A 12,226-nucleotide genomic window follows, 5' to 3' on the forward strand; every position below is an offset into this window, starting at 1 on the left:
GACGCTGGGGGAAGGCCAGGAGATTGACACTAGGCGATAATGCTGATGGGATGAGTTGCCTCTATAACGATTCTGTGAAATAACTCAGCAACAGCTAATGGCCACCAGTGAGATACCAACAAGTACTTCAATTCTGTCCTCACTGTCAGAAATGTATAGCCCCGTGAGAGAATTCCAATTAGAGTCAGAGTCATAAAGCATGGAAGCAGACCCTTTGGCACAATTCATCTATACCAACCAGGTTTCCTGAACTAATCTGGTCCCATTTGCCTGCATTTGGCCCACATCCATTTAAACCTTTGCTTTTCATGTACCCGTCCAAATGTTTTTTTAAATATTCTAACAGTACGTGCATCTACCGTTTCCTCTGGCAGCTTGTTTCATACACGCACCACCCTCGGTGTAAAAATGTTGCCCCTCAGATCCCTTTTAAATCTTTCCCCGCTCACCTTAAACCTATGCCCTCTAACTTTGGACTCTCCCACCACCGAGAAAAGACATTGGCCCTATTTATGCCCCTCACGGTTTTATAAACCTCGATAAAGGTCTCCCCCTCAGCCTCATACACCCCAAGGAAAAAAGTCCCAACCTATCCAGCCTCCCCTTATGACTCAAACCCTCCAGTCCCAGTAACATTTGTGTCAATCTTTTTTGCACCCTTTCCAGTTTAACAACATCCTTCCTATAGCAGAGCGACCAGAACTGTATGCAGTACTTCAAATGTGGCCTCACCGATATCCTGTACAGCTGCAACATAACATCCCAACTCCTTACTCAATGCACTGACCAATAAAGGTGCTAAACGCCTTCTTCGCTATCTTGTCCATTGCGACTCCACCTTCAAGGAACTTTGTACTCGCACCCTTTGGTCTTTCATTTTGCTGCTGGATGCAGTAAGGTAACTGGCTAAGAGGACAGTGATGCATTAACCTTACAGAGAAGGGTTTTGATAAGAGGATTGAACCGAGTTTTCCAGAGCCTCACTCACCTGAGAACTTTAGCAGTCTCCAACCACTCTTCTTGCTGACTTTCCCAAGAGCTCTCTGTCACCCAGTCACTGCTCTCTGTGGCCTTTCTCACCATGGCTAGTCGATGTTTCACTTCAATTAGACCCTTCTTCTTGTATGCATCACCCACTGGTGATATAATACCCTTTATTACCTTGTACTTCCCTGAAAAAGATAAGTGTTAGATAAAGCTTTGACTGTACCTTCCAAACCCAGCAACTGCGGAAGGATAAGGGCAGCAGATACACTACCGCTTACATGCTCCCCTCCAGGCCACTCATTATCCAGACCTAGACATATCGTCATTCCTTCACTGTAACTGGGTCAAAGCCCATAATGCCCTCCCTCATAATTACCGTTAGTGTACCCATACCACATGGACTGTAAGAAGGTGGCTCACAGGAAGGAATAATAAATGTCCTTGTCTTACCACAGATACGAAGAGAGAGTGAGGTCTGCAGACGCTGGAGGTCAGAGTTGAGAGTGTGTTGCTGGAAAAGCACAGCAGATCAGGCAGCATCCGAGGAGCAGGAAAATCGATGTTTTACTGCTCCTCGGATGCTGCCTGACCTGCTGTGCTTTTCCAGCAACACACACTTCCCATTGATACCCACATCCCATCAACTAAAGTCTGAATACGTTTTGTTCACTATCCAGGGCAAAGCAGCCCATCTAACACCCTCAACAGTCACTCCCTGTGCTGCCAATGCACAGTTACAGCAGTGTGTACCATCCACAAGATGCACTGCAGCAACTCACCAAGGCTCCTCAGACAGCACCTTCCAAACCTGCAACCCCTACCATCTGAAAGAACAAAGGGCAGCAGATGCATGGGAACATCAGCCCCTGCAAGTTCCCCTCTAAGGCACTCACCATCCTGACCCGGACATTATCCTATCATTCCTTCAGTGTCACTGGGTCAGAAACGTGGAACTCGCTCCCTAACAGCATTGCCCTACGCCCCAAAGACTGTAGTGGTTCAAGAAGGCAGCTCACTACCACCTTCTCAAGGGATGGGTAACAAATGCTGGCCCAGCCAGCAACACCCAAATCCCATGAATGAATTACGAAGCATGACAGTCCGCTACTGACCCTGTGTGTAAAGTGGGTAACAAAGGTACAGCCACTGATTAGGAATGGACACAACTGAGGAAGATGCAGATGCTATAAACATGAAATAAGGCAGGAGTCACTCATCAGGCCTCTAGAAAAGAAAGAGAATTAACATTGAAGGTCAAAGAGTAGAGCCCCAAGGAGTGTTCTCAAAGACAGAGATATAGGGGTTCACGTACATTGTTTCTTGAAATTTGTATCACAGCTGCTGTTGGTGGCTCAGTGGTTAGCACTCCTGCCTCACAGCGCCAGGGGTTCGATTCTAGCCTCAGGCGACTGTCTGTGTGGAGTTCTCCTTGTATCTGCGTGTGTTTCCTCCCACAATCCAAAGATGTGCAGGTTAGGTGAATTAGCCATGCTAAACTGCCCCATAGTATGCAGGTTTGGTACACTAGTCAGGGGTAAAATTAGGGAAATGGGTCTGGGTGCATTACTTGTAGATATTGACTGGTTGGGCCAAATGGCCTGTTTCCACACTGTAGGATTCCATGAGTCTAGGTAGTCTGGATGGTGAAAAAAGTGTTTAGTATGCTTGCTTTCATTGCTCATTGAATGTAGGGAGTTGGGACGTCATGTTGAGGTTGTACAGAATGTTGGTAAGGCCACTTTTTGGAATACTGTGTCCAGTTCTGGTTGCCCTGCTATTGGAAGGATATTATTAAATTGGAAAGGGAGCAGAAAAGATTTACCAGGATCTTACCAGCACTGGAGGAGGCTGAGGGGTGACCTTATACAGGTTTATAAAGTCATGATGGGCATGGATAAGGTGAATAGCAAATGTCTTTTCTCGAGGATGGGGGAATTCAAAACCAGGAGGCATAGGAGTTAAAAAGCCCAAAAGAGATTTGCAAAGGCTTTATTATAAATTTACAGTTTAGCCCAAACATCAGTTTCCACCATTCCCTGTCCAGAAGCCAGTTCTTTTTCTTTTACAAAGGAATAAACACAATGCTAAATACTGTCGTCTAAGCACCCAATCGCCTAAATACAACCAGTGCCCACAAGGGCAGTGTGTCAAGAACAAAAAAAAAATCAACAAAGGGAAGAGACTAATCAAAATGGAGTTGGTGGAGGGAAAAACCAATGCACCCCAGCCCCTAACACCAGATCACCCAAATAAACAAGTTACTTGCACTACAGTACTCCAACAATAAAAAAAAAAGGTGGGGAAAAACAGGGCAAAGAGCTAAACTTGGATGGTGTCGCTCCGGGAGATAATGCCCTCCAGCCTCCCCCCCATGGGGGAACACAGCTTTTTTCAAAAATGTTTAGAGGTAACTGCTTCAAAACAAGAAAACAGAATGAGTAGAAAGTGCCTGGTGACATCTGACCCCGAAAATTCAGCTATGCTTTTCTGCAATAATTACCTGTTTCATCAGAAAACTTTAGATATTTTTAATCACTCTTTTCCGAGATGTTATTACACACCTCTGCAGCAGGTGGGACTTGAACCTGGGTCTCTGGGCTCACCACCACTGTGCCACACAGGCCCTCGAGAACATAGCTTTTTTAAATTTAAAATAAACCACCAAAATCAGCCATGTTACTAAAGAGCCGAAAGTGAGGTCTGTGGATGCTGGAGATTAGAGTCAAGAGTGTGGTGCTGGAAAAGCACAGCAGGTCAGGCAGCATCCGAGGGGCAGGAAAATCTTACTAATGTTACTAATGAAACAGCTTTACCCCAAGGAGAGACAAAGTGACAATTAGAAAGAGAGGAAGTGGATTAAATTAGATTTGGAGGGATGTAAAGAAGCCATCTCTTTTTCTTAGACACAGAAAATTTATTTGATTTACAAAATTATACCATTACCTCATGTGGGATTGGTTTCAGTAGTTGTGACTTGCTCGCTTTTGATAATATAAATAATTGAGGTGTGCAATGTGCATTAACTTCCTTAATCAGCTTGGAAGCTGTCCCTTTAAAAGGAAGGGTCCCCTTGTTGATCAGTGGTAATATCGCAACCTTTGAGGTAGGGGGTCCTGGCTTGGAGCCCCACTGCCCAAAGCTCTGTAACAGGCTGATCAGAAAATACCTTCCTTTAAAAAGGATTAAGAGCTCTTGTGGCACAGTGGTAGTGACTCTACCTCGGAGCCAGGAGATCCAGGTTCAGGTCCCACCTGCTCCCGAGGTGTGTAGTAACATGGCTGATTAAAAAATATCTCCCCTTAAAGGATCTTGCATTTCTATCACTGATAGAGGGAGGGTTTGTGGAAGGAAGAGAGATGATATGGGAATGTAAAACCTTTTAAAATGTCCAGGTAAAATTTTGGAATAACAAAAAGATAAAAACCAGCACAATCTCTGACCACACCACGGGAACACAAATTGATTCCAACAAACAAATTTGAAGGATGCACAAGACTGAAAAACATAAAGAAAGAGGCTTCAAACCTGTTTGGTGGAGGTAATCACGGGCTAATTCAAACATCCTGAGATGCATGTTTGTGATGGGATTAAATGACCCACATGCCAGCAGCACCACCTCCGTCCAACTGCTAGATCTCTCCATCGTGGTCTCACTGTAAAACACAAAGCAGAGAGTTACCCTGTTAACCTCTGCTTAACTCTGTTAACTTGAGGGAGTCCACTTGACCTAAGTTAGCAGCCCAAGCTGCCACTCTTCCAGTGGAAGGTCAGGAAGGTCAAACCAACCTAGCTGTTCAACCAAGGAAGGCATGTCCATCTAGTCCTGTCCAGCCTCTTGACCACCACCTTCAGACAGACTGGGATATCACAAATGGATTGGAATATCGGTAACACAGAACACCCTCGTGAGTACAATAACAACTGAGCAGTTTTAAAATCAGGAGCAAAATACTATGAATGTTGGTTGTTTAAAATAAACCTGGAAAATGAAATGAGTAGGCCATAGGGACAAGACTAGGCCATGCAGCTACTCCACCACTCGAGATCATGGTGGATGACCTATCTCAACAAGGAGACCTATCCTGCTCTCTTCCCCATATCTCTGAATGTCATCAGTAACTGGAAATCTATTAGTCTCTATCTTGAACTTACTCAATGGCTGAACTTCCATAGCCCTCTGGGGTAAAGAATCCCAAAAGGTTCATCACCCTCCGATTGAAGATGTTCCTCATTGTCTCAGTTCTAAATGATCTTATGCTGCAACTCGTATCCCCTAGGTCGAGACCCCACAAAGAGAGGCCACATCCTTCCTGCTTCAACCCTCTCCAAACCTTTAAACATAAAAGGTAAAGGTACATTGGTCTTACTGGCACACAGGACTGCTCTCCCTTTAGAGAGACAGACGACTAGTGGTGGGTTTAACCACACCTTAGGTGAGAGGAGAGGGTGAGAAGGAGAAATCTTCATGTTAGCCCTTTAAGAATATTTTACCCCTGTATTAGATCACCGCTCATTCTTCTAGACTCCAGAAAATACAGGTCCAAGCTCCTCCAACTCCCCTCAGAGGGCAATCTCACCATCTCATGAATCAGTCTCTGGTCAGTATGTCCTTCCTGTGGAACTGCACCGAACACGCCAGGTGTAGCCTCACTGCACTCTATACAATGGAAGCAAGGCTTCATTGCTCCTGTACTCAGAAGATCAAGTACTATTTGTGGAAAGGGTCACAACTGCTACCATTTCAGATTGCTGACCTTTCATCAGCACTCAGTTCTTAAATCTAAACTCCTCAGTTTTAAATAGTGTTCAGCAATCTTTAGATTTGAACAACCAGCAAGTATTACGCATTGTTATTGGGGCAGCTCAATGCAGCCAGTTTGATCAATTGGGTCCTTTTCATAAGAACTAGGAGCAGTAGTAGGCCTTTCAGTCCTTCAAACCTGCCCAGCCATATACTATCATCATGGCTGATCTCAAATTGACCTCAACTCCACTTTCCTGCCTGCTCTCCATAATCCTCCAACCCATTACTAATTTCAAATCTGTCTGTCTATCTCCTCCTCAAGTTTATTCAGTGTCCTGGTGTCCACTGCACTCTGGGGGAAGTGATCTCCACAGGTTCACGACTCTTGGAGATAAGTCATTTCTTCCACCATCCACGGGCACTGCCCGTTTTCACCAAATGTCCACGTCGTGGGCACATCCTGTCAGCAGACTCTGACCAGACACAGCCACAGCCACCATCAAGCCAAGCACTCAGCCCGTTGCTGCTGCAGCGATCCTGCCCAGCTGTGACCATGTGTTCCAATCATCTGTCTATCTCCATCCTCGCCCACTCACTGCAATTTGTCTGCAACTGCTCTGTGATGCTCACCTGTTTCTACAGTCCTCCAGCGCTGATCAAGTGTTTAAAGTGTTCTTTTGCAATTTTTTGCTCTTGCAATTTAAAGCTCCTCTCCATTCATCTTACAGTCTATATTTGGAATATTAAGCAGACATCAGAGCACATATCTTTCAAAGGCCTCTGTGTTCTTCTGGAGATCTCAATGTGCACATTTCTGATATGAACAAGGACGGGGACAGAATGTAACATCTTCATTTCTGCAGGCTTGAGTTTTCTGGTTGAAACCGCAGCTCTTTAGCTTCACAGGATTTCTGGCTCTCTCAATCCTTCTTCTAACTTCTGCACCACATCACATAATTGTGGAAATGTTCGATTTCTCACACATGTGTGGGGTTAGGATCTGGAATGCATTCTACTCCCTGGAAATGTGATGCAGACAGGTTCCACTGAGGCATTCAAAAGGGTATTGGATGGTTATTTGGATAGGAATGTGTTCAAGGATAAGAGGAAAGGCAGGAAATGAGCACTATATGATGGTGTTTGTTTAACAAACGGGTGCGGTACAAAGGGGTAAATGGCTCCTTCTTTATTTTTTTCTCTTTTATTTTTACTTACCTTTTTCCTAACAGTACACAGGGCCTCAGTTTGACATCCTCCAAAAGTGTAGCACTTTCTTAGTAAATGAGATGGAATTAGCAAACCTGGCTATCGGGCAACAATTTATTTTTAACGTTTGTACTGACTGTTATGCCTGAAGCAGAGCATTCTTACCAGATGCAGCAATGCTTTTGTGATTCCTTACAATTGCACTTTGGTCAGAAGAATAGCGACATGGACTATTTTCTCATTGGGGAGAAAATTCAGAAGTCTTAAGTGCAAAAAAGACTTGGGAGTTCCAGTTCAGGATTCTTTCAAGGTAAACTTGCAGGTTGAGTCAGTAGTTAGGAAGGCAAATACAATGATGGCATATATTTTGAAAGGACTTGAATATAAAAGCAGGCATGTACTTCTGAGGCTCTATAAGGCTATATTTGGAGTATTGTGCGCAATTTTGGGCCCCACACCTCAGGAAGGATGTACTAACCCCAAAGTGTTTTCAGAGGAGGTTCACAAAATGGTCCCAGGAATGAAAAACTTAACATATGAGGAATGTTTGAAGACTCTGGGTTGATACTCAATGGAGTTTAAAAGAATGAGGGGGGAATCTAACGGAAACATACAGAATGGCCTGGATATAGTGGATGTTGGGAAGATGTTTCCATTGGTAGGAGAGACTAGGTCCCGAGGGCACAGTCTGAGAGTAAAAGGAAGACCTTTTGGAACGGAGATAAGGAGAAACTTTTTCAGCCAGAGAGTGGGGAATCTATGGGATTCACTGCCACAGAAGGCTGTGGAGGTCAGGTTATTGATATTTAAGACTGAGATAGATAGGGTCTTGAGTATCAAAGGGATCAAGGGTTATGGGGAGATAGTGGGAGAATGGGGTTGAGAAACTTATCAGCCATGATTGAATGGAGGAGCAGACTCGATAGGCTCGATGGGTAAAAACAAGGACTGCAGATGCTGGAAATCAGAGTCTAGATTAGAGTGGTGCTGGAAAAGCACAGCAGGTCATGCAGCATCCGAGCAGCAGGAAAATCGATGTTTCTGGCAAAAGCGCTCCATCAGGAATAGACCTAATTTCTGCTCCTTTGTCTTAAGGTCTTAAATGTAAGAAACTGGATGTCGATAACATGGCATTGAAGAATCCAACATGTATTTGTTACAACCAACTTTTATCTACAAACATTACATTTGAAAGCACATAAATGCCTGGGCAAACATTAAGTTACTAGGATCGAAGTAAGCCCTCTTGAGGAAGCCCAGTTTGGACCAACTACAGGCTTATGGCTCACAAAAGGACTATAATGTTCGACATTCTAACTTCACTTTTCTATTTTTCTACTTTTATGCTAAGAAGACTATACTGCTGAACTTTTAACTTATTTCTCTATTCTGTAACTAAGATTTTGTACCTAAGATGACGCTGTGTGTGGCAAAATTGCACTCTTTTCTCTGTACAGAGAAACCTTGATTATCCGAATATCGATTATCCAAATAAGATCTCACGGTCCCATAAAAACATTACATCAAAGAGGTAAGTGAATTCGGGTTACCTGTTCTGAAGAACATGTGAAAACAAAGAAACACAAGCAGCTCAAGCTTCAATGACTGGATATTGTTTTTACATAAGGTGGTTACACAGCCCTTTACAAAAGTGAGTGCTTTATTCACGACACTTTACCAGGCTGTTCATCAAAAACAATGGTAAAGGAAGTAAATGCATGTGCAAGGCAGTACTTCTATCACGACACTGAGGTTCAGCAGAAACTGTCAAATGCTCTTGTGATTGTAGAAGCTGTTTGGGACCTTGTTTAATGCTGGGATTTCATATATTTATGTGATGGTGAGGGTTTAGTCCTTCTCAGTTTAACCTGCAATTTGCAGAATGCAAATATGAGTTTGTTTAAATAGCAGACATCAAAATTATAGATTTAAACAAACTTTTCGGTACAGCACAGTGATAGATCAGTATGGCTTCCCTTGCTTAAGGTCAAATCGATTATCCAAATAATCAGTTATCCAAATGAAATACTGTCTGCCTGTCTCATTCGGATAATTGAGATTCCTCTGTACTCATGTACCCCAAACTCGAGTACATATGACAATTAAAACCTAAATCCAAAATCTACAACACAGCAGCAAGCTTCCAATAGTGTGTCATGCCACAAGTGTTAATCTGAGATCCTAATACCCAGAGGTCACATGCTATGTTACACTCAAGAATATGCCTCTTAAACATATACTGACAATAAAGGCAGTCTAAGGGGGCATCACTACAAAACAGACCATGTCCACCTCCAATGGAAGTGATCAAGCTTCTAATTTGTCATTTTGCTATATTGGTTGGTTGTGAATCTTCCCCAGTGAAGAATACCATCAGAAACAACTACAAAACTCCACTGAAACTTTGCTTCATTTAAAATATTTTGAAGTTGTTTTCACGTATCATTTTAATCCCAATTGATGCTAACATCATCAAATCAGATTCCAGAGAGGAACCTGCCCTGACATAGTTTGAGGGTTTTTTTTGCTTGTAATGAAGTGATTCCTCACTGCAACATGAATATGTAATCCTGCAGATTTTGCTTAAACAATAAAATGGAAATTTATCCCAAAGATATTAAGATAAAACTATCCAAACTATTAGAATAAACATTCAAAGATATTAAACACACAAAAGTCTAATCCAATTAATTCTAAAAACACACTGCCTTTTACATTCACCCAAAACACACCCATGGTACAGTTCCTACAATACCACTTTATAATATTCGCACCAGAGTCTGAATCTAACTCCTCAGTATAGTTAAGTAATTTGTGACTTCAGCTTTTTAAATTGGAACTGCAGATAGTGCCATAGAGTCACAGAGACGTACAACACGGAAACAAACCCTTCAGTCCAACCAATACATGCTGACCAGATATCCCAACCCAATCTAGTCCCACCTGCCAGCACCCAGCCCATATCCCTCCAAACCTTCCTTTCATATACCCATCCAAATGCTTTTTAAAATGTTGCAATTGTACCAGCCTCTACTACTTCCTCTGGCAGCTCATTCCATACACATACCACCCTCTGTGTGAAAAAGTTGCCTTTTAGGTCTCTTTTATATCTTTCCCCTCTCACCCTAAACCCATGCCCTCTAGTTCTGGTTATCATATGACTGCTAAAACGTACACCGCTTTAAGTAACCTCTTCAGGGTTTTATCACAACACTTCTGGTCTGGGACTAGCACAAATTTGATACTCTGAGGTAATCTGTACATTATACACTTTTTATTTCTGATAAGGGGAGGCGGTGGCGTGGTGATATTATCACTGGGGTGTTAATCCAGAGACTCTGGTAATATTCAGGGACTTGGAATCAAATTCCATTGCAGCAAATAGTAGAATTTGAATTGTGACCATGAATCCATTATTGACTGTCAGGAAAAACCCATCTGGTTCTCCAGTAGAGAAGGAAGGGAACCGCTGTCCTTACCTGGTCTGGTCTACATGTGATTCCAGATCCATAGCAACGTAGTTGACTGTTACCCTCTAGGCAATTAGGAAGGGGTAATATATGCTGGGCTAGGCAGCAACACTCTCATCCTGTGAATGAAAGGGCCCACAGATGATTAGAATTTAACTTCTCAGGGTTGAAGAGGGCACTCCTGGCACAGTGGTAGTATCCCTATCTCTGGGCCAGTAGGCCTGGATTCAACTTTCAGCTTCTCCAGAGGTGTGTCATAACAGGTTGTTTAGAAAATATTGCCCAGACTAGTTTAGTTTGGGATTATGCTTGGCAGTGAGTGGCTGGTTTCCATTCTGTACTAAGACTCTATGAATGATGCATTACAGCAGGTGACCATTCTGCCCATCTGACCTGTGCAAGCTCTATGAAAACGCAGTCCAAATTTCCTTTATTCTTCCTCACCACATTGTAATTTTACAAGATATATATTTGAGTTGCTTTGTCTATTTGTGTGATAGATTCGCTGTGAAAGCACGTTTCTCTACCCCTCAGTCCTCCTTTTGGAAGTGACCCACCATCCTCTCACAGTCAACAGCAATAAAGCCCAGGAGGTGTCTGTAAGAGAGACACTGCGCTGTAGCGCCGAGACTCGGGAGGGTCCCTTTAACAGGAGTCACTGCTGAATGCTAGTGGTTTTTCTAAAAAATACAATGAACACACAAGTTTGCATTTGCAACCTTACCGGCATCAAACCAACGAGCAGAACCGGGCCTCTTGCAGGTCTGTTTCGGTTTTGATTCACTTCCTGCCACTGCATTTCCTGGTCATTTCACCAAGAGGCAAGATTTCAAACAGGGATTTCCGAGCTCCAAAAGGCGGCGCACCACCTCCCCTAGAACACTTTGCAAAAACTTAATCATCATTCACCTACTGAGAATCTTCCCTTTTTTATTTTCCAAAACCACACGATCCGACAGTGAGCAATGTAACAAATTGCAACAATGACTAAAGCTCGTCTCTCCAGGAGCAGGGGAGCCAGCTGACCCTGACTGCTGTAATGATTATACACAACACCAGATTATAGTCCAACAGGTTTATTTGGAAGGACAAACTAGTGTTTCCAAATAAACCTGTTGGACTATAACCTGGTGTTGTGTGATTTTTAACTTTGCACACCCCAGTCGAACAACGGCTCCTTCACATCATTACAATATGATTAGGATTATTCCCCCGGCCCCATGTCCATTTATCATAAAATTTATAAAGAAATGTTACAAAACATTTCAATTTGAAAATCACAGTAAAATTCAATGTGTCTCTACACATGATCCACTCTATTAGCATTGTAATGTTTCCATTGTAATACTCTTAGGTTTCCAAATTGGTGAAGTCACCATAGTCATAGAGCTTTATAGCATGGAAACAGACCCTTTCATCCAACTCGTCCATGCCAACCAGATACCCTAAATTAATTTAGTCGCATTTGACACAAATCCCTCTAAACCTGTCCTATTCAGTTAAAAATCACACAGCACCAGGTTATAGTACAACAGGTTTATTTGAAAGCACTAGCTTTCAGAACGCTGCTCCTTCATCAGGTAGTTCTGGAGTACAAGGTCATAAGACACTAAATTTATAGCAAACGTTTACACTGTGATGTAACTGAAATTATATATTGAAAAAAACCTGGATTGTTTGTTAAGTCTCATCTTTTAGAGTGAACATATTGGTTTCAGTTCTTTCGTATGTAAATTGCAGAACTTTTTAAAGTTACATTCTCAAGTGAAATTTAACAATTGGTGTCGTGTTGGCCCAGATAATGCATTTAAGGTGTGAG

At 42.7% G+C, this 12,226-nt stretch overlaps 1 protein-coding gene across 1 annotated transcript in view; it reads right to left on the reverse strand.

The window, feature by feature from the left end:
• The window catches only part of nmnat1 (nicotinamide nucleotide adenylyltransferase 1), a 48,896-nt gene extending 37,618 nt beyond the window's left edge, over window positions 1-11,278 (reverse strand). Inside the window, exons 1-4 of the mRNA XM_072586872.1 lie at window positions 11,132-11,278; window positions 10,417-10,526; window positions 4,513-4,640; window positions 989-1,172 (exon numbers count right to left, since the gene is read on the reverse strand). Coding sequence (XP_072442973.1) covers window positions 989-1,172; window positions 4,513-4,640; window positions 10,417-10,448 — 344 coding nt within the window. The 5' untranslated portion in view covers window positions 10,449-10,526; window positions 11,132-11,278. The remainder of the gene's footprint in view (window positions 1-988; window positions 1,173-4,512; window positions 4,641-10,416; window positions 10,527-11,131) is intronic.
• Window positions 11,279-12,226: the final 948 nt, after the last annotated feature.

The sequence above is a fragment of the Chiloscyllium punctatum genome, chromosome 16 (assembly GCF_047496795.1).
Source record: "Chiloscyllium punctatum isolate Juve2018m chromosome 16, sChiPun1.3, whole genome shotgun sequence".
Lineage (NCBI taxonomy): Eukaryota > Metazoa > Chordata > Chondrichthyes > Orectolobiformes > Hemiscylliidae > Chiloscyllium > Chiloscyllium punctatum.